Source organism: Barbus barbus, assembly GCF_936440315.1.
Source record: "Barbus barbus genome assembly, chromosome: 24".
Lineage (NCBI taxonomy): Eukaryota > Metazoa > Chordata > Actinopteri > Cypriniformes > Cyprinidae > Barbus > Barbus barbus.
This window is the reverse complement of record NC_136752.1, coordinates 22,111,398-22,132,737: the sequence shown is the minus strand read 5'-3', so window position 1 is coordinate 22,132,737 and position 21,340 is coordinate 22,111,398. Positions and strand designations below refer to the sequence as shown.

The 21,340-nt window shown below is 34.9% G+C and overlaps 1 protein-coding gene across 6 annotated transcripts in view; it reads left to right on the top strand.

Annotated features, from left to right (window-relative positions):
* enah (ENAH actin regulator) overlaps window positions 1-21,340 on the top strand; it is a 90,374-nt gene that overhangs the window by 27,747 nt on the left and 41,287 nt on the right. For 5 of the 6 annotated variants that reach the window (XM_079375549.1, XM_079375548.1, XM_079375550.1 and 2 more), the window contains exons 2-3: window positions 9,412-9,577; window positions 15,720-15,897. In XM_079375549.1, coding sequence (XP_079231675.1) covers window positions 9,412-9,577; window positions 15,720-15,897 — 344 coding nt within the window. Of the gene's footprint in view, window positions 1-6,419; window positions 6,505-9,411; window positions 9,578-15,719; window positions 15,898-21,340 lie in introns of all 6 variants that reach the window. The other variant, XM_079375547.1, reaches the window with a different exon arrangement.

The window sequence follows — 21,340 nt, the reverse complement described above, 5'->3', positions numbered from 1 at the left end:
GTATGAATAGCAGCTCAGTGGAGGCAAAACAGGTTGCCGTCAACACTCTCCTGCTACTTTGTTAAAAGTGAATTGCCTTGTGTATATAAACACAGTACAAACCTGGTTTTCAGAGAGCCTCGGGTCATTCTGATGGTGAGGTATTGGCGGTAGTTTTCACTGGAATGAGAAGATTCTTTGAAATTCTTTGTTTAGCTGATGTTGATGTTTTGCAATACTGTTCTGAGTAAAACCTGTCATGCTGGACCTGTTTTATGAGTTGAGACTGCTCATTCTTAAGATTTGTATTTTTGGTTAATTCATTGGAAACATTCACTCCACTTTAAATGCAAACAACAACATGTATGTGGATATATAGTTTATGTATTTTTAGATATTGATATAGTAATAATAATAAAATGTATAGTAAATGGTAGTAATAATTATAACATTTTAATATAAATAAATTTCTTAAATATGTAAACTTTATATACATGTTGTTGTTTTTCTGTGTTTAAAGTGGAGTGTTGCCACAAGTTTTAACTCAACTAGCATACCCAACTCATAAAAAATTTCTTTGCAAATATCAAATAAGACAATTTTTATGAGTTGTGAATGCTAATTTTTGCATATGGCAACACTGTAAATGCAAACAAAAATGTGTTACATATACATATTTATTTAAATAATGTATTACTATTATTATATAGGCTACCAATGCATTATGTAAAATAAACATTTTCTATTCGTATATAGAAAATATGGAATATGTGACCCTGGACAACAAAACCAGTCATATGAGTCAGTTTTTTGAGAATTTTATTGAGATTTATATATCGTATGAAAGCTTTCCATTGATGTATGGTTTGTTAGATTAGGACAATATTTGGCCAAGATGCATCTATTTGAAAATCTGGAATCTGAGGGTGAAAAAAAAAACAAATAAAATAAAAAATATTGAGAATCGCATTTAAAGTTGTCCAAATGAAGTTCTTAGCAATGCATATTACTAATCAAAAATAGTTTTGATATTTACGGTAGGAAATTTACAAAATATATATTAATGGAACATGATCTATAGTTAATATCATAATGATTTTTGGCATAAAAGAAAAATCTATCATTTTGACCCATACAATGTATTGTTGACTCTTGCTACAAAATATACCCGTGTGACTTAAGACTGGTTTTGTGGTCCAGGGTCACATATGGTTTCAGAGGGCACTGTTGGCTTGGTTTAACTTAAAGGAACACTCCACTATTTTTGAACATTTTTCAAATAGGAAAATAGCTCATTTTCAAATAGGAAGAATATCAAAACTCTTTGGTCATTTTTGAGCGAGATGCTAACGGTCTAATCAAATTCAATGATCTATGCTAAGCTACACTAAAAGTGCTACCGCCAGACCCGGAGATCGGCTGAATGAAAACGGTAAAACTCAACTGTTTAACTCTTGAAAATGAGCCCATTTTCAAAAATAGTGGAGTGTTCCTTTAAACTATTCAGTGATTCGAACTTGTGGTTTCCATGATGCTCTTAAAGGTCACCATAATTATTGTCAGCTTGAGTTCAAATTGTTGATGGAAACCTAGTTAGAGTAAAAATTCCTTATGATTAAAAAGAGGAAACCAATATTTCTTAGACTTCGTAAAGCTATCCATCTGGCTTTACTACACAACCATGAATGTCCTACATGTCATACTGTGTGGATTATGCCCGACACACTGCTTAGATAAAGATGACAGATGGCAGCTGTCAAAGTGAAAATGTATTTAGGATAGCAGTATTTTGCTGCTGTTTTTTAGTGGCCAGTCAAACAAGGATGTCTGAAGGAAAAAGGCACAAATTTGTCCTACAGTAGATATTGGTATGCCGTGAATCGGGTAGAACAGAGCTTTCTCTGAAGTGTTTTGCCGTCTAAAGTATTACAGCCTCAGTTCAACATTCTCTGACTTAAACATTCAAAACACTAATTTCCCACAATGACAAGGTCTGTGTCTACCTTTTTAATTGTAGAAAAGTGCTTTGTGGTTTCCTCAGCCTGTCTTAGAGGGGAGGAAAGGTCATAATTCACTGAGAAATAAGACAGCATATAACCTAGCAACATTTCCAATTAGAAATTAATTAGAGATGATTCCTATATTTTCAGCAAAAATGTTTTATTTTATTTTTCTCGGAAACATTATATAGGCTTGAAATATAAATGTTATATTATTATAAATTAAATATATAAATTTATAAGATTATAACACATGTGTGTGTGAAAAATTCACGTGTGTGTGTGTGTATGTATGTGTATGTGTGTGTGTGTGTATATATATAATGTATATATGTGTGTGTGTGTATGTGTATGTGTATATGTGTGTGTGTGTATGTATGGTCATTTAAATTATTATATAATTAAGTTTAACATTTTCACTATAAAATATTTAATATTTTTATATATATATTTATACATTTATAATTATTTAATATTATAAAATATATTTATATAAATGATAGATTATGTATAAGTTATATAAAAATACATAAATGAAAATCATCACTTCATATAGATTATTAATAATAAAATTGTATTAATGTATAACAATTGCATTGTTTTTAAGTAAATTAATATATGTGATGTTTTATCAGAGTAAATTATGTAATACAAATAAAAAATAGTATGATATCCAGACAAAAATACTAAAAAGTCTTAATTGGTTTACTAAAATGAATGATACATTTTTCTATATTTTAATAAATAGTTGGCACATTCTTGTATCTGCTGGTGCTGACTTTTATTGCTCCGCTTTCGTATTGCTCATTTTGTCCATACTCAAAAATGTGTGAATTAAAACGGTATTAGTACTGTCTGCTCACATCGGTTTCCGTCCTTTTTAAGTGTGTTCTTGTCCCTTTGCCAGTGGCTTAAAAGCAGACTCTTCTCACAAATAGCTGCCCATGCAGAGGATGTCACCAGAGCTGTTTATACAGTGATGATGTCTCCCATTGTCCTGCAAAGCATGGCATGAATGAATCTGCACTGGCATCCACCGAAACGGGTGTTCTGCGTGACTCATGGTTTGTGAGTGGAGTGTATTTTAAGCCAGTTTTTGCGGTTTCTGTGGAGGAGGTGAGGTGTTGGCAGCTCAGGGACTCTCCATCTCAACTCTGGAAGGAAGCAGTTGCTGTCGTTAACTGGAATGGATCATAGTAAGGATGCCAAGGTGAACGGTGAACGCCGGGTTGAGAGTATTAACATCCATTTAGTATTTTTGGGATAGTCTCTGGATAGACCAGTTTACTGTCTATTTAGCGCTGATCATGTGCTCAGAGCTTATGTTATAGAGCAAGCGAAAGAGAAGCCTGAATGGCTCTGTCTTTTTTCTCCCCTTTTCTCATACAGAATCTTTTTTCCCAGTATTATGTAGAAGCTACACATAAAACCCACCCACGTACACAGTGTTGCTAAGGTGATGGCTTTAATTCCTCAGTCTAAAAAAAGACCAAAAGAGAGCCAAAAAAAACCCACCAACGAGGGATTGTGACTTATGAGGATGTCTCTCTCGACACTAGTGCGTGATCACTACGGAGTCTAAAATCTTTTGAATTGACATGAAGATTGTATCACGGACAGTTGTGTGGAATACATAATGAAATATCCTCCTCAAAATGGAGGAAATGAAATGCACAGGAAAACAGATACAAGTGCTGAATCAGTTGACATGCTGCTTCATATAATGAGTTCGACATCCTCCCCTTCCAAACGCCTCCTATATAGTCATACAGGAAGAGTAATATTCAGAATTATTCGGTTAGACAGACTAATCCTCAAAAGTTTTTGTCCATTCTTCTAATTAAAGGAATCTGGTTCAGCTGTAAACTAAAAATTTGTCAAAAATTGCTTAATTGTTGTTTTATACATGTTTTTTTTTTCCATGGAACACAATGACAGTTTTGAAGAATATTGAGTGTGAATATTATTAATGAATAATCCCTTGAAATAATGTCTGGCTACACTTTATTTTAAGTACTGAGTAATATTAATTTACTACATGTATACTGTATGGTTAGGATTAGGGTTTGGGTTAGGGTTACTTGCATGTAATTATGTATAATAAATTGTTATTATAATAGTAGGTAATGGTAACGTGCGTAAAATGGTAACCTTAAAAAAAGTGTTATCTAAAGCTGTCATAAGGCCTCAGAAGTTATACAGAGTTTTTGGTGGCTTTATATAAATAAAGGTGACTTGACTTGGATCTTTTGATTTTTTTTTTTTTAAAACATAGTGGGGTTTGAAACAACATGAAACAATTTTTATTTTTGATTGTACTATTACTTTAAATGTCAGATGGCCATCTGCCAACTATATACAGTGTTGTTCAAAAGTTTGTTGTTGTGAATATTATTTTAAATAATATATAGAAATTATACTTTTATCCTCTATTAAATTGATCAAAAGTGACCATAAAGACTCTTTTGTGGATACAAAAATACATTTCAAATGTTCTTTCTAAGTTTCTGTTCATTAGATTCTGGAAAAAAATATCACTTTCCACAAATTATTAAGATGCATAACTATTTTCAACATTGATGATAATTTCTTGAGCACCAAATCAGCATATTAGAATGATTTCATGAAGAATCATGTGACAGAAGACTACAGTAATGGCTGCTGAAAATTCAGCATTGCTATCCCAGGAATTAATGACCTTTTACAATATTTTAAATGGTAATACTATTTCACAAGTATTACTGTTTTATTATATTTTTTCATCAAATAAATGCAGCAGTGTAAGCATATGATACGCATTATGATAAGCATCAAAATCTATTAAATCTTACTCACCCCAATGTTTTGAATGCTAATGTATGTCACATGAAGTTATTTATAACTCGTATTATATGCATGTATTTTGGTCACACCTTGCCAGTTTCACCATGATCTCATTTTGTAGACAATGTTCAGGATTTCAGTTATTTGTCACTGTATGCTGATTTCACCTTGTGGCTGTGATACTGTATGCTTCTCACAGTGGGAGTCGGAGCCTATTTCCAGCTCCCTGCAACGCCTACACCATGCCGTGGACCCTCGAGCTCCCTGTGAGCAGTCAGCTCTCAGCCTGAGCCATCTCTGTTACAGGAGTATGGTTTAAAATAGCTCCTGTCTGCTCTTTCTCACGCACCTGTGGCTAGTTGAGTAGGTAAAGCGCAGCAGAAGTGTTATTTTAAGTCTGTGGCCCTCTTAGGGATTTGTAGAATCGCTCAAGTGGAGACATTTATACTTTGTTGCCATTGATTATTTGGTTCGTTTTGCTGTTATTGTTGTTGTTATTTATTATTATTAATTAATTTATTTATTTATTCATTGTTGAAGTGCTTTCTCGTATCTCAGCTTTAATAAGCAGAGGTAAATACAAGCAAACGTACTCATAGTATCCTTCAACGTATTGGCCCAACCAAAGGCATGTGTTTAAAGTGGGAGTATCTGTTTACATTTACATTTTACATTTACATTTATTCATTTAGCTGACGCTTTTATCCAAAGCGACTTACAATTGCTATATATGTCAGAGGTCGCACGCCTCTGGAGCAACTAGGGGTTAAGTGTCTTGCTCAGGGACACATTGGTGTCTCACAGTGGATTCGAACCCGGGTCTCTCACACCAAAGGCATGTGTCTTATCCACTGCGCCATCACCACCCCAATAATGTTTAACCGACCAATGACCGATGAGATGAAAAATAAGGATGGGTATCTATACAGATTTCCCACTTTTATTAAATTCTGACTTGCAAACTCTTGATTTGGTTCCATTCCAGTTTACATTGGATTTGATTCTGTAAGAGATCATCCAGGAACTTTTGGATTTCTGTTTGGAGAATTTGCTGAAATTTTGTGCTCTTTTTTTGATTCACTAAAATAATCATTTCATAAGAGTTCTTTGTTTTGTGAATCTGACTACTTGGCCAGGTCCAGTGAGTAGTTTATACCATAGAGGGTATTTAATGGGCTTCTTTTGTCACAGGGCCTGGGACATTGCATTTCTAGCCTCACTTAGAAACACCACATTGCTCTCCATGAAAATACCTTTGTTTCTCACTGAATTGACTCACTGACCCAAATGACTGCGCTCTTCACTACCTTGGAAAACATGGTTTCAAAGAAGACTAAATTGTATCCCTTGTTTGTGGGCTTCTGTTTCTTTTGCAGCATTGTCTATGTAAGTTTAGAGGGCACATTTCCCAGCAATTCAACCTTGAAGATTTACAGCATGTTCTATGATGCTTTGTGCTTCAAGATCTGTATCAGTTTTCCTTCATTGTGTGAAACACATTGTGGTTTTCTCTGTTGGGTTATATTTTGATACTGTCATATTAAAGTGGTAACTATGACTGAGACTTTCTCACTGTTTGTCTGTATTTCATTCTTTTTTTGATATTCTTTGTGCAAGATCTCAACAACACCTCAAATCCCTTGGATTCTGAGCAGGATTGCTGTAGATTCCTGGACCTGAGGCCAATGAGTCCACTTGACTTGTAAGGAGGTTTGATTTCTTGTTTGCTAGAGTCTCAGTGGATTTGTGATGTGGCTTAGAGATGGCAGCTTGTTGAGTTATAGTGTTAGACAATTTGAGCTGTGTAAACGAACTAGGTGTTAAAGTGTGAGCTTGTTGGAGTTGGCCTTTGTGACATGCATGATTCATGTCAAACCTTCAGGGCTAGTTCATCATGCGCCAACACAGAGATCCATGTATAATTCACAAATAGCCTACAGGTACTCGTGAATTATATAGAATGATATTGCGTAATTTGAAATTGACTAAATGGATGCTTTTATTTTAAAATCAGTTTTTACTAAATTTTAGCCAAATACCGATTATTGCCAGACAAAGTCATGTTTTCCACAAATTTTAATTAAATTAATTTAATTCACAAAATATATATATTTTTATCTTTAATTAGTATGCATCAACAATATAGATTAAACAACTAGATTAATTTGTATTAAAAGAATGCATAAAAATTGTTCCTGTAAACATTTCTGAGTGCCAATGCTAGCATTTTGTTGAGTGGCAGTTGGTTTAATTAGATGGTTTGAATTGAGACAATGAAGGTTTGTAAAACTAGTCTGGTGACTTGACACCTGAATAAAATCCGCATTAAAATTATGATATTCACAATGTCGCATAATTTATTTTGGCAGAATGACTGTCAGCAGGCAGATTCTGCATCCTTCTTTATAGATGCACTGCTGTTATCACACATGCTGCAACAAGCATCCCTTCATCTTAACTTGTGTAGTTTATTTGTGAATGAGTGCTTTACATGGCCAGAGACAATGGCGCTGTCATCGAGGACATTACTTTGAGCTGTGGAGAAGGTTGATGATTATTTCTCCTGATGTTGTGGGCGCTGGGTTGCATAATCAGATCTTGGTTTACCATGCTCTTCCCCAGAGCATTTTGCAGGCAGCGTTTGCTCTCGCGTCACTGCAGCCTCAGCACGAAGCTCTCTGATGTCGTATTTTTTAGCTATTGAGATGTTAAAGCTACGAGGGAATGAAAATGTTTCATGATTGCATTGCTGCTGTGCTTTGGATGTTTTTTATATCAGAGGGTTTTTGATCACACTTTGTCATAATGCTTTTTTACAGTCAAATTAATTCCTTTAAGCATTAACCAAACAGTTTTTCAGTTCAGCTTTGATCCAAATGTCAAACACTTGATGTGCAACAGTGATTCAGACAATTGTTTGCGAATTAATATTAATATAATTATTACCATTGTTCACGGCAGCTTTGTAGACAAATGTAAGGGTTGATAAAGATGAAATATTTTGTACTTGACGTAATCGATAATTACACCCCCACCAGTAGTTTAGTTTGTTAAGCTGCTTTTTTATTTCCATCCAATTCCAGCCCAGCTGAGCTTTTTATTTTGACAAATTCCCTAAATGGCTTATTAATCCTACGATTAATGAGAAAATGCAATTGCATAGCAGCCATAATTTGGGTATGTGCATTATTCCATCAAGTGAAGTTTTTCTTTCATCACAGAACCTCTTGTGCTGGTCTCCCTCTGAATTTATTTGCACCTCTGAAATGAAACTGTGGGGATACATTGTTTTTTGAAGATTACTAAGATGTTTTATTGCCAAATTAGAACAACTATATAAACACGATTGGTGGACTGTCTGTAGTCGGACTGTGAGACTGAAATCTTCAGTACTTCAGTTTGGGGATGTAAATGTTTTCGGTTTGAGTCATAGGTTTGTTAAGAGTTGTTGTTTTTTAGGATGTGTCATGTCTCTCTCCTCTTGGCCGGTTGTCCTGTGCAAGCCATTAGCTTTCTGACTGTCTGCCATCAATTACACTGTAATATGACATAGAGCACCGGAGAGCCCTCTCGGCCCACTCCTGCATGCCTGTTCCTTAATTAAAGTGCAGGGATTGGTCTCCGCAGACAATCCTGTTAGATTAGCCCTTATCTGCTGGGTGGATGATCCCGGGATCTCATCTCAGTCCTCAGATTGATTTCAGAGAAAAACAAAACACTTGACAGTCTGTCAGTGTATATTCTGGATTGCTTCTTCATGATTATTATTTTGTATGGGAATATTTAGTGACAATTTATGTTAGTGTAAATCAAGTACTAGGGACATTGGCGCTAGTTTTACAGTGTTTCAAACGGAAAGACCAGAAACTACTTGGTGCAAAGAAGCCAAGCAACCAACGAAATGCAGCTGGTTGTAAACTATGACATAAATTCTAGCTTTCATTTCTTTGTCTCGTTTTCTTTTTCGCAAAATATGGAAGTGGCACAGATGCATTACAAGTAGAACAGATTTATTGAATGAAATATGGCCAAAACATTGTCAGTTGTTTTTCCACTTTCTCGTTTTCGCCTTTTTCCGCCTGTGTTAAGTGTTGCTTCCATGTGATCACGTGACAAGGGAAGAATATGTTAGCACCTTTCAGTGGGTTTCTTCCTATTCTATTAATGCAGTGGGAGGTTGGAAGTCATTGTAAATAATTTAGTGTTATAGTTGCTCTATAGTGCAAAGTGAGTGGAGAGACAGGGAAAATGATTTCCAGTGTTTACATTTTAATGGGTGACTGTTTAATGAAAGCATGACCTATAAAGGTGTACTGTACTTGCAGTATCGTATGACGGATGGTTACTTCTCTATGGTTTAAAGCTTTCTGTGATTAACTACTGTAATTATTAACATTAAAATGTCTTCTCATTGAATTTAATGCACTGATTCCCATATTTATTGCCATTTTAGACCAGAGACAGGAGGAAATAGGATTTTATTTTTTCAATTACATTATTGAATTGTGTGAGTTTTGTTGAATGAGTGTTTTAGTCATTGAAGATTATTCAAGGCAAATTTGTTTTTATTTATACATTAATGCATATGTCTGTCTTTCTTTCTTTTCAGTGAGCAGAGTATCTGTCAGGCGCGGGCTGCTGTCATGGTATATGACGACGCCAATAAGAAGTGGGTTCCGGCTGGTGGATCCACAGGATTTAGTCGAGTCCACATCTATCACCACACTGGCAACAACGCCTTCAGAGTAGTGGGCCGTAAAATTCAGGACCACCAGGTAAGAGAAAGGGGAGCTGTGGTGTCAATGAGTTGGAAACTGGAGTAATTGATTTTAAAAGAAAAAATGTGTAACTCGTAGTTGTTAAACTACATTGACCATATGAGGAATAACTGTGCTAATGCTGTTGACAAGTAATACCTTACTTCATTAAATTCACATGCTTAATAGTGCTTAAACGCAGAACGTTTTTGCATATGAGGTGCTAGCTGATTAATTGGAATGAAGTAGATAAGATTAGTTTGTTTTTTTTAGTTTGACATTAGTTGGAATAACTTATTTATTTGAGTAATGACTGAGTAATTGAGTAATCAAAAATGGTTTAATTTCATTATGAACTGTCTTAACTCAAAAAAGATTGATGCAAACTCACTTTTTTTTTAAACCAAAACTTTAGTGTATTACTTTTTAAATATTTACTTGTTTATAAATGTAATTTATACTAAATTTTATTAAACATTTTTTATTTTTTAAATCACTTTTAGGCTTTTAAAATGCAGTGCGACACATTTACTGCTTTTTAATGTGGACTTTCACAGTTTTAAAATAGGATGGCTTTGGAAAAAAAAACTAATTAATTGGACCTTAATTTTGCCTTTAATTTGATCTGTAGTAAGGTATGTGATGCTGTAATTTTATTGTGAATATTGTCACAGATAAATGGTGCCGTTAGATGTCTTTTAGAATCGAGTCAGATATTGAGTGTCGTAAAGGCAGTCCACAATCCAGTGGGTTTAACTGAGATTCTGTCTGCTTGGCCTTGTTGGCCTCTCCTGCAGAGAGGGGTCTGTTTTCACTGCAGTGCTTTGATGACCCATGACACAGAACACGGGAGGTTTGAGTGGCTCACAGATCAGCACAGCATGCTTTAAACAGAATAACATCTCATGAGAAATGCTTCTGTTTTTGTTGTGATTACAAGAATGTTATGCTTGGCTACATTTTGGAAAATTACATTCATCTTTCCTTTTATTGGTTCATTGTGGGGTTTCAAGGAATAGTTCACACAAAAATAAAAATCATCACCATGTACTCTGCAGCAAATTTTTCTTGAGCATTTACACTACTTTTTTTCATCATGATGAAAGTGAATGAGGCTTGTGTTCAAAATGTAAGTGGTCCATATGATTCATGTCCTATATTAATCTGTCTGTTGCTCAGACAAAGCCATCATATGACTTCAGGAGACCTGAAATATAGTGCACAAGTCATATGGACTGTATTTTACGATTTTTGATACTTTGGGCTTTTTGTTGTCCTTTTTTTATTTGTCCTTTTCTCACTTTGTGAAAGAAATGAGGGTATGTTTTTTTTTTTTTTTTTTTTTGTGTGTGTGTGAACTGTTCCTTTAAGAAAAAGGCTATATGCACTGAACAATGCTTCACTCCTATTTGGGAATGTTGTTTTACTCCATCAGAGTAACCTTGGCCTTAGCATGTGATTTGAATAGCAGAAAATGCTTCTTATTTTTCTAGCTAGAGTCTTGACCCGAGTCTGAATATCTAAAGATTTATGGTTCAAACTGAAATTTAGTGTTGGAAACAGGTCATCAAAACATTAAAAATACCATTTATTTCAGAAAAATTGTGTTCTTAACCAAATACACATCACTTTTCCTCCCTACTTATGCGCTTGCTGCATCTTTCTGATGCTGTATTAATAATACTGAATTAAGTGTGAATTGTCTAGTTACTGCATTACGTGGAAAGGGTAGCAAATTTCTTAAAATCTCATGATTTGTGCTATTCAAGAACGTTTTGTGGTTAAGAAGTGACATTTGCTTAGATTAATTGTAACCCTGGCCGCATTTGAATGCTATTAATATATCTTAAATAAAACCGCCATGTTTGTGTTCAGGAAACATGGTGTGGCAGTAAAACATTCTGCCCTAACAAAAATGGCTGTACTTTTTATTGATGTATTTAAAAGCTCATGAGGTTGCCGAAACGTCTACTTTAGAGTGTCTGCAAAATGTGCATGCACACAAGTATGTGCTGCTTCAGCAACCTTTTAACCTTTCCTCGTTTTTTTTTTTTTGTATATTTTGTGAACTCCCGTATGTGGTGAGAGAGACTTCATTAACTGCCCCTGAACTTTAAAACGGCAACCTCCTTTTGATGTTGAATATTGCTTGTAATGCATTTTTGTTGCCAACAATTAATTTAGCAAAGTAATTAAATGCATTCTCTTTTTCCACATTACGAATACCGTCTGGTGGAATGGATAAAATAACTTTTCCATGAGAGGTATATTAATGTGGGATTGATTCAAGATCAAAAACTTTGTAACATTGTAATTTTTTATTTTTAAATGACTCCTGAATCAAAATCTGACCCCATTTTATTTGCTGGTTTATATTTCAGTACATACAATTAAGGAAGTTTTATATGCAGTGAACTACTAAATATGACCCTTCCATAAGCTTCTGATTGATTTGGTTGATTTAGTACAAGTAAGGTATAAAGAAAAGAAATGAAAGCCTCATAGACTGCAGTCTCATGCTTTATATTTCCAATCAGGTGCAGTAAAAACATGAATAAACAAAGAACTACACAGTTTATTTTTAATAGTTTGAAAATGTAGACTTCTGATGATCATGCATTTCTTATGTTTCACTTGTTTTACAAACGATCATGCCACAGATGTGGTTGATAGAGCTTAACTTAAATTTAAAGTGATAATTCTTTTTTCTGTTTTTCCCCAATGCCCATAATATGTCAAGGTTCTGTGCATCAAAAACAACCTCTTTGCATTTGAAATGAGTAACAGTGGTTGCTTATTATTAATTGGATTTTCATGCTAAGTATAGTTGCTGCTGCCCCGTCCTTGCAAAGTCTGCTTTAAATTTCCTGACATCATCAATGACTTATTTGTATGCTTTATCCTGATATAACCAAGTCCATTATATCCATGCTAATAGGCAGCCAATCAATCTCTCTATGAAGGTTACTCACTGAGGGCCGTGTTAGTGTTTGTCTTTAAACAGCACACATTAAGTGTTCAGCTGTATTGTTACTGAGTTGAAGTGTCTGAGTGTCTAGCACTTGTAGCTGTTCCTTTTTATTTAGGACACTTTTACATGAAATTGCTGTTTCTAAGGCTATTAGTTATTAATTCAGTAAAATGTGTTTTTTTAAACACTTTCTTCTGTCCCACCAAACACGTCTCTAAGGAGAATTGTAGTTTTGTAGGTTAGAAGTATTTTTTAGGGTGATTCTCATGAATAGAGATTACTGAGTTTAAAGGAATAGTTCACCCAAAAATAAAATGTTGCTGAAAATTTACTCTCCCTCAGGCGATCAAAGATGTAGATGAATGTATTTATTTCATCTCAACAGATTTGAAGGAATTTGACTTTACATAGCTTGCTCACCAATGGATCCGCTGCAGTGAATGGGTGCCGTCAGAACGAGAGACCAAACAGCTTATAAAAACATCACAATAATCCACAAGTAAACCACATGAATCCAGTCCATCAGTTATCTTATGAAGTGAAAAACTGCATGCTTGTATTAAACAAATCCAACCATAAGATATTTTTAACTAAAAGCCATTGCTTCTAGCTGAAATACAAGTCCTCTATCCATAATATTTCTTTTAATATTGCAACCAATGACTCTCATTCTGATGGTACCCATTCACTACAGATGATCCTTAAGTGATGTAAAGTTTAATTTCTCCAAATCTGTTTTAAAGAACAAACTCATCTACATCTTGGATGGTGTGAGGGTGAGTACATTTTCAGAAAGTTTTTATTTTTGGGTGAACTAATCCTAAACATTGCTCTGGTTTTTGCATCTCAAACAGCTTGGCATAACGGTCCAACCAGTGATGTTAGTTTTAAGCAGAGTTATATGTTTATTCAACCAATGGCAGACAAGGCATGTTTAAGAAACCTTTTTGGAAGGAGTTTTTGCTTTTCTGTTCAGAAGCATAGAAACTCACTTTTGTGTGCTAAATTTAGAGCGTTTCACGTCAGGCTGTATATTGCATATGTATTTAATTAGTGTCTGGCCTGGTTCTTTCTTTATCTGTTCATTTCCTGTGAAGAAATGAACCGTTAAAGAAACCTTTTTCTCTTCTATTGTTTAGGTGAGGAGATGTTTCTACACTTTTAATAAAGTGCAAGGTAATGTGCACTTAAAGGTAACCTTTTATTCAGCACTGACCGTGGTTGTTGCGCCCTGCTACACAAATGGCAGAAATGCTGAGGGGGTGGTGACACTGTACATGACTCATTGCTTTTTTATGGTTATTCAGTGTTTCGTGGAAAGCCTATTTCTGCTTCTGAGAGTACCTGGGCCATTTTAGTCCTGGTTACTTTAATAATTCATGAACGGTGTAGTCATCACAGTGATATCACAGGATGGAGAATATCTTACTGGCATCTGTTGATGAGCCATTCATGACAGTTTAGTGACCAAAATAAGTAAAGCGTTGAAGTGCTGCACAAAAAATGTCAACAAACCTTTTATGTTTAGCCTTGGCATCTATATATAACTGACTAATGTCTTTAGATCTATACTTGCAAGTGTGCCAGTAACTAGCCTAGTCGTTTATTAGACACACATTTATAGTAACAACACTCTGTAGTAAAATGAGCTTGTAATGATTGCTTGTATTTTCTGTGTAAATGGTTGGAGTGGAGATAGATAGATAGATAGATAGATAGATAGGTGGACAGAGATAGGTGGGTGGACAGGACAGAGAGATAGTTGGATGGAGATAGGTGGACAGAGATAGTTATGTGTATATGTATATGTATATGTATATGTGTATATATGTGAGAGTGAGTGAGTTTGGTGACCCCCCTGCTCTGCAGTGAATGGGTACCGTCAGAATGAGAGTTAAAATATTGAAAGCAATATTATGGATATAGAGGACTTGTATTTCAGCCAGAAGCAATGGTTTTTAGTTAAATTTCTAATCTGTGGATTTGTTTATTACAAACATGCAGTTTTTCACTTCACAAGATGGTACTTGTTTGACTGGAGTTGTGTGGATTATTGTGATGTTTTTATCAGCAGTTTGGATTCTCATTCTGATGGCACCCATTTACTGCAAATGATTCATTGGCATATACACACACAAACACTAAAGTAAAGTCGTGACGTAGTGTACAAACACTATATTTAGTAGAAGTAACTACCACTTAAAGGCTTGCAGGTCTAAAACAATTGAAAAGTTGCCCAGAAAAGTTGTTTATATAGGACCATGCCCCTGTCTTAATTCTTGCTGCTCAATTTCATTAATGTTGAGAAAACTGAGAATTTTTCTTCACTTGCGAGTTGTGACAGGATGGCTTACAGTTCACAGTTCCTTTTATAAAGCTTGCTAATTAGTTGAACTTCTCATGTTAATTACGTTGATGTCAAAGGATGAGAAATTGAAATGACTGGGAAAACAGCTAGTTACCACAGAAGCTCAAGAAAGATTGACCCTGTTGAGGACATGTTTTTGAGGGGCCTATCTCCCACCCATATGCGATTACCCTATTAACTAGGTAGTATTATTGCTGTAACACCTGTCTGGTGCCAGGATGGCCTCAGTAACCTTTGTGCAAGTTCTGAAGAAATGCATTTACTTTTTTTGTTATCTACAAGAATAGAGGTGCTGCAAGCATTTTTTTTTTTTTTTTTTTTTTTTTTGAATCTCATTCATCCTTGAGAATCTTTTAGGGAGCAAGTCTTTGTCTCTGAAATCCAGCATTATCTGTCATCTTTAAGTAATGCAGATGTTTCTCCTTTGTGTAGAGAGGTGGTTTAGTCAGATATTTTTACTTGAAACATTTGAAACCTTGTTTTATCAGTTTGATCTCATGAGGAAAAAAGTGTCTATGCATAAACGGAATATGTTGCCCATACTAAACATGGGTTTTATTTTCTTCAGTACAGATGAGGTTTTAATATGCTTAAAAACATTTGTTTTAATGCTTCACATGAAAGCTGCAGCAATTTGTATACAATGTCACATTGAGACCATGTGGAGTTTTATGGACTACTACAATACTTAGGTTGTATGAGGATACAGTATGTAGTGCTTTACAGTCTTCTGAGCTGTTCTTAGTTTAGTTAGGGCTTGCATTTCAAATTCTATGATTTTCAAGCATTGATTTGAATATATGCTATTCTCTTGTCAACAGGTGGTAATAAACTGTGCCATTCCCAAGGGGCTGAAATACAACCAGGCCACACAAACATTTCACCAGTGGCGAGATGCACGGCAGGTGTACGGCCTTAACTTTGGCAGCAAAGAGGATGCCAATGTATTTGCCAGTGCCATGATGCATGCCCTGGAGGTGCTGAACTCTCAGGATGCAGGTGAGAATGCTGTTTTCACATCAGCGTGCGAAGCTTAATGACGTGTGAATTGTGTGAACTGGGTTCTACCGCACTTTTATGTAGCATTCCAATAGTGATGCTCAGGATTCTTCTGAAGAATAATTTTGGAAGTACTTTAGGAAATTCTGCAGAATCATCCTCCTTACAGTGTATTAAAAAATTAATAATTATAGTTTGAGATTTTAGGGTGAATCATGTTCAATGCTGTAAAATAAAAGTTTATGAAAATTTAAAGTAAAGTTAATTAAATAAAAAAGTGCGTGCCACATTTCTAAACCATTAAAATGATTAAACATACATAAATAATAGTGCTGTCAAACGATTAATCGCATCCAAAATAAGTTTTTATTTACATGGTATATGTGTGTGTACTGTGTATATTTATTATGTGTATATAAATACACACCCATGCATGTATATATTTAATAAAAATGTTATGTTTATACATTAAATATATTTATTTTTATATATATATATATATATATATATATATATATATATATATATATATATATATATATATATATATATATATATATATATATATATATATATATAAAATAAACTTTATGAATATAAATATATACATGTAAATGTGTGTAAATATTTTCAATATATATACTGTATGTGTGTGTATTTATATATACATAATAAATATACACCGTGCACACCGATATAGTATGTAAATAAAAACTTTTATTTTGGATGCGATTAATCACAATTGTTTGATAGCACTAATAAATAATAATAATAATAATAACAAATTTGTATTGTTATCATTTATAATGATTCTTGGTTGAATCATGTTCAAATAAATCAATTTATTAATTAATAAAATGCTATTATTATTATTATTATTATTATTATTATTGTGTAACAATTTTTATAGTGTCTAGGAATGTTGTTGTTGTTGTTGTTGTTGTTGTTATTATTATTATTATTATTATTATTATTATTATTATTATTATTATTATTATAGTAGTTTTGTCATTACTGTTATTTCAGAACGATTAGTTATCATATTAAAATTACCACCATTTGAAAAGTTCCAGGATGTGCATCGGTTACCACAGTAACCTCAGGCCATGTCCCTGGTAACAACACTGTAACGCACATGGCTTGTTGCTTTACTGTAAGATCGCTGCACTTTGTGCTTTTATTCCATGTTAGACATTATTTAAATCTGTTAAAGTCTAATTAATAAATGGTCTTTCACTGTTTTTGTTTGGTGCTAGTGAGCTCTGCAGAACGTAATTGTGTTCTGTTCTCTGCCCAGTTAGTGAGGTCACATTTGGAGCCAGACTCAGCCTATTGTGCTCAATTAATTGTAATTTAGCAAATGGGGTCCGCTCACAGGGGTTTTGTTTGGTATGCATGTTTATGAGAGTGAGAGTCTGGGTTACCTCTGATTGGGTTTAGGAGGAGGTGCCTCTGCTTGTGTATAACAGTCTGCATGAAATCCATTTGTCTGCAGTGGTTACGTGTGCATGCGTACATACACGTGTTGCTTTCGGCCTTTTTTGCTCTGCTGTCTGAGACCCTGGCACGGTCACAGCGGGGGGTCATTCCCCACACTGAGCTCAATGTTCTCAGCGTGTCAGGGCAGTTCATTGCTGAAGTCGTTTTCCCTATTAGAAACAGATGATGCTTTGTTTTGTGGACCAGACTCGGCTTGTCTCTTTGAGATATGGCTCATCCGTGAGTCCTGAACTGTTGCATATTGAGCTGTTCTCTTTTCTACTGTGTATCACAATAGTAAGGTCATTCTGTTAACCCCACACTGTGTGTTTGAGGCAAGGAAGCTTTTGAAAGGATTGTTTGTATCCATTGCAGCAAGTTGGATTCTATTCAGTCAGGCTTTCATTATAGGAAAATGGTGTTTTAGTGATGTATAGAATAAATATGAATGTCACAGTTTGATTTTTGGCAGAGTTTGTGAGACTGACTGAATTCTGAGCGGCGATAATTTAGAATTATAACTATATAATTATTTATTTGAGATTTTTTTAAATTTAATTTTAATTTTAGTTTTATTAATTTTGTTTATTTTATTTTTTATTTTTTACTTCAGTTTTGGTCATTTTAGTACTTTAACTTATTTCAGTTGTTGGCTAAGGTAGCATTTCTGTGTGTAATGCATATGTTTTTTTTTTTCAGGTTTATTTCAGTTAATGAAGATAAAGTGGAAATTTACACCGTTAACAATTCATAAAATAAAATGGGGAGAAAATGTTGGTTGCAGGGAAAAACATTTTTTAAATTTTTTTGCATTCTCTCGCAGAACTTTTGCATTCCCTCAATCAACTTTGCGTTCTCTTGCAGAGATATTTGCGTTTCATTGCAAAACGTTTGTGTTCTCGCAAAGATATTTGCAAAACCACTTGAGTTCGATCAAACACTTCCTGTTTACTTTACATCTTGCAGTGGTTCATACAGCTCCGTACGTCCACGATGTAGCGTTTCAGAGTTTTATTTTATCTTCCCCTTAGAAAACCACGATTAACGTGCCTTAATATAAGAAGACAGTGATTTATAAAAAGCCCAAATTTGATATTTTATTTAAAATTTATATTATGTACAGGCAAACAATGCGGTAATCCATTAAGCCTCGTTAAGAGTTTATAATGTTTTTCTACAGGGGAGAAAACATGTGAAACTTTACGTATTCCACTCATATTCTGGGCTCATCTGCTTTCCTGTGCACAATATATTATTAATAAACTGTGTACCAGAGTTTGTCTTTATATTTTACCGTCTTCGTCCATTAGCCTACCTTAAGTGTTTTCTGGAACTGTTTTCTATGGGGGAGAAAAAGCTTAACGCGCATTAGCATGTTGCGTTCATGGTTATTCTGCTTTATTAATAGTTATATTTTGAATAAGGTTATTAATATAAAAATTGTTATTAGTATTAGTAGTATTTATTAATGCCACATTTGGGCCTCCAATGTCACTGTTTTATTACTTTAAGCCACATTTAGCATTTTAGAATGTCCCGAAACCATACCTTGAACTGTAAGCACTGACTTTATTTCTTTATACTCAAGTCAAAGTTCAAAATAAAACTCTATGAACTGCTACATTGTGAACGTATATAGCTGATTGAACCACTACAAGCTGTAAAGTAAACTTGAAGAGTTTGCCTGAACTCAACAGGTATTACGAGAGCTTGATAATATCTTTGCGAGAGAAAGGAAAAAAATTAGAAAAATTGCTTTTCCTCCCATCCCAAATTTTTTTTACACCACCATGTCCCCTTAAGGGGCTCCATATAAAGTAAACATACTGTCCAGCCTCAAATTTTACCACCCCAGTAAAGAGTTTGCTGTATTTTCCACAGTTCAGCTCTCTTTTTGTTTCTGAGAAGAAAAGGCATTTTGTGTAATAATATTTATTCAAGCTATGCAGAAATGGCGACTGTTGCCATTTTCCATGACCTTCAGTTCTTTGTCTCACTAATCTCGCTATGAGAAGTTATCTTGTCACAGCTCTGGGTTCCTGTTATCACCACAGGAAGCTTCAGATTCTGTGGCCTTATTACTGTCTATTAATTACCTGATAGCACGGCAGTTAATTATGCAAAGCAATGTTAATTATGCATACTTTGCTGATGTGCGGATAGCCTTGCAGTCCAAGTCCTCTGACTGTTGCAATCCAAAAAGCATTGAATGAATGATGTAAAATGCTGTTTACTGTGAGATTTTCATTTTAGTCTCGCTCTGACCCCACAGACAGTAGCTGTGGGGATTGGGGAACATGGAGAAATGTCTGCCCGTCTCCTTATGCCTTGGGGGAGAGAAGCCTTCAACGAAGGAGTTTTGCCTTTGGGATTTTCATTTCTCCCTCTTCTCATCTGCCTTGCAGCTTTCTTCTCACATCTGATTCCTTTGGTCCTCTCTTCCTTCCTTATTTGTCCACTTTCTCCCTTATTAGAGACTAGGCTTACATTTCGCTACTTTGTGCCAGTGTTGGGGACACTAGCTATTCATAATTTAAGGTAGTTCAAGTCAAGCTGCGCTTTTGAGCAGTAGTTACATTAATTTCGAACATAGCTAGCTACATTTATGTAAGATAAATACACAGACAATAAAATAAATAAAATAATATATTTTTTATCAAATCAATTAGAGATGCTTTTTATTAACATTTTAATGAAACCATAAAAAAGAAAACTGAATAAAACTAAACATTTCATAGGGTCTGACATGGATTCTTTGAATATAAAATTCAAAAGAACAGAATTTTTTTTTTTTTAAATAGATATATTTTGTAACATTTATCATATGTTATTTAAAGACTGACCCCCAATTTTTAAACTGATACATACTATGGCACATATGCAAACTGAGACAGGATTGTGTTGAGACAGATCTGGGGAAGACTACAGAAAAAAATCTGCTGTGTTGAAGGTTCACAGGAGCATTTGGCCTCCATAATCCTTAATGGATGAAGTTTGAAACAATCAGGACTCTTCCAAGATCTAGCCTCCTGGCCAAACTAAGCAAATTGAAGGAGAAGGGTCTTGGTTAGAGAGGTGATCAAGACACTGATGGTCACTCTGGTTGAGCTCTATGATCTTATGTGGAGATGGGAGAAACTTACAGAAGGACAAACATCACTGCGACACTCCACCAATCTGGGCTTGATGGCAAAGTGACTAAACTCAAGCTTCTCCCCAGTAAAGATACATGAAACCTTGATTGGAATTTGCAAAAATACACCCAAATAACTCGGACTATGAGAAAAAAAAAAAAAAAAAAAAAGATTCTCTGGTCTGATGAACCTCATGCATGGTGGCGGAAGCATCGTGCAGTGGGGGTGTTTTTTAGCGGCAGGGACTGGGAAGTGATCAGAGATGACGGAAAGCTGAATGCAGCTAAATACAGAGATATCTTTATTGAAAACCTGGTTTAGAGCGCTCGGAACCTCAGACTTGGCTGAAAGTTCACCTTCCAACATGACAATCACCCTACGCACACAGCCAAGACAATGCAGGAGTGGCTTAGGGACGACTCTATGAATGTCCTCTAGTGGCCCAGCCAGAGCTGGGACTTGGAACCAATCAGACATCTTTGGAGAAACCTATAAATGGCTGTTCATCGATGATCCCCAGCCAACCTGGGGGGTTGCAAACTGTTGTAATTCCTACACCGTTCACCTGATTTGGATGTAAATACCCTCAAATTAAAGCTGACAGTCTGCAGTTAAAAGCACATCTTGTTTGTTTCATTTGAAATCCATTGTGGTGGTGTATAGAGCCAAAAATGTTAGAATTGTGTCGATGTCCCAATATTTATGGACCTGACTGTGTGTGTGTGTATGAATGATTGGCTTTCTCAGACGTGACTGGAAATAATTTTTTTTCTTTTTGATCAGCTTCATTTACACAAACAAGCAAGGTGTAATTTTCGGACTGTATGTTT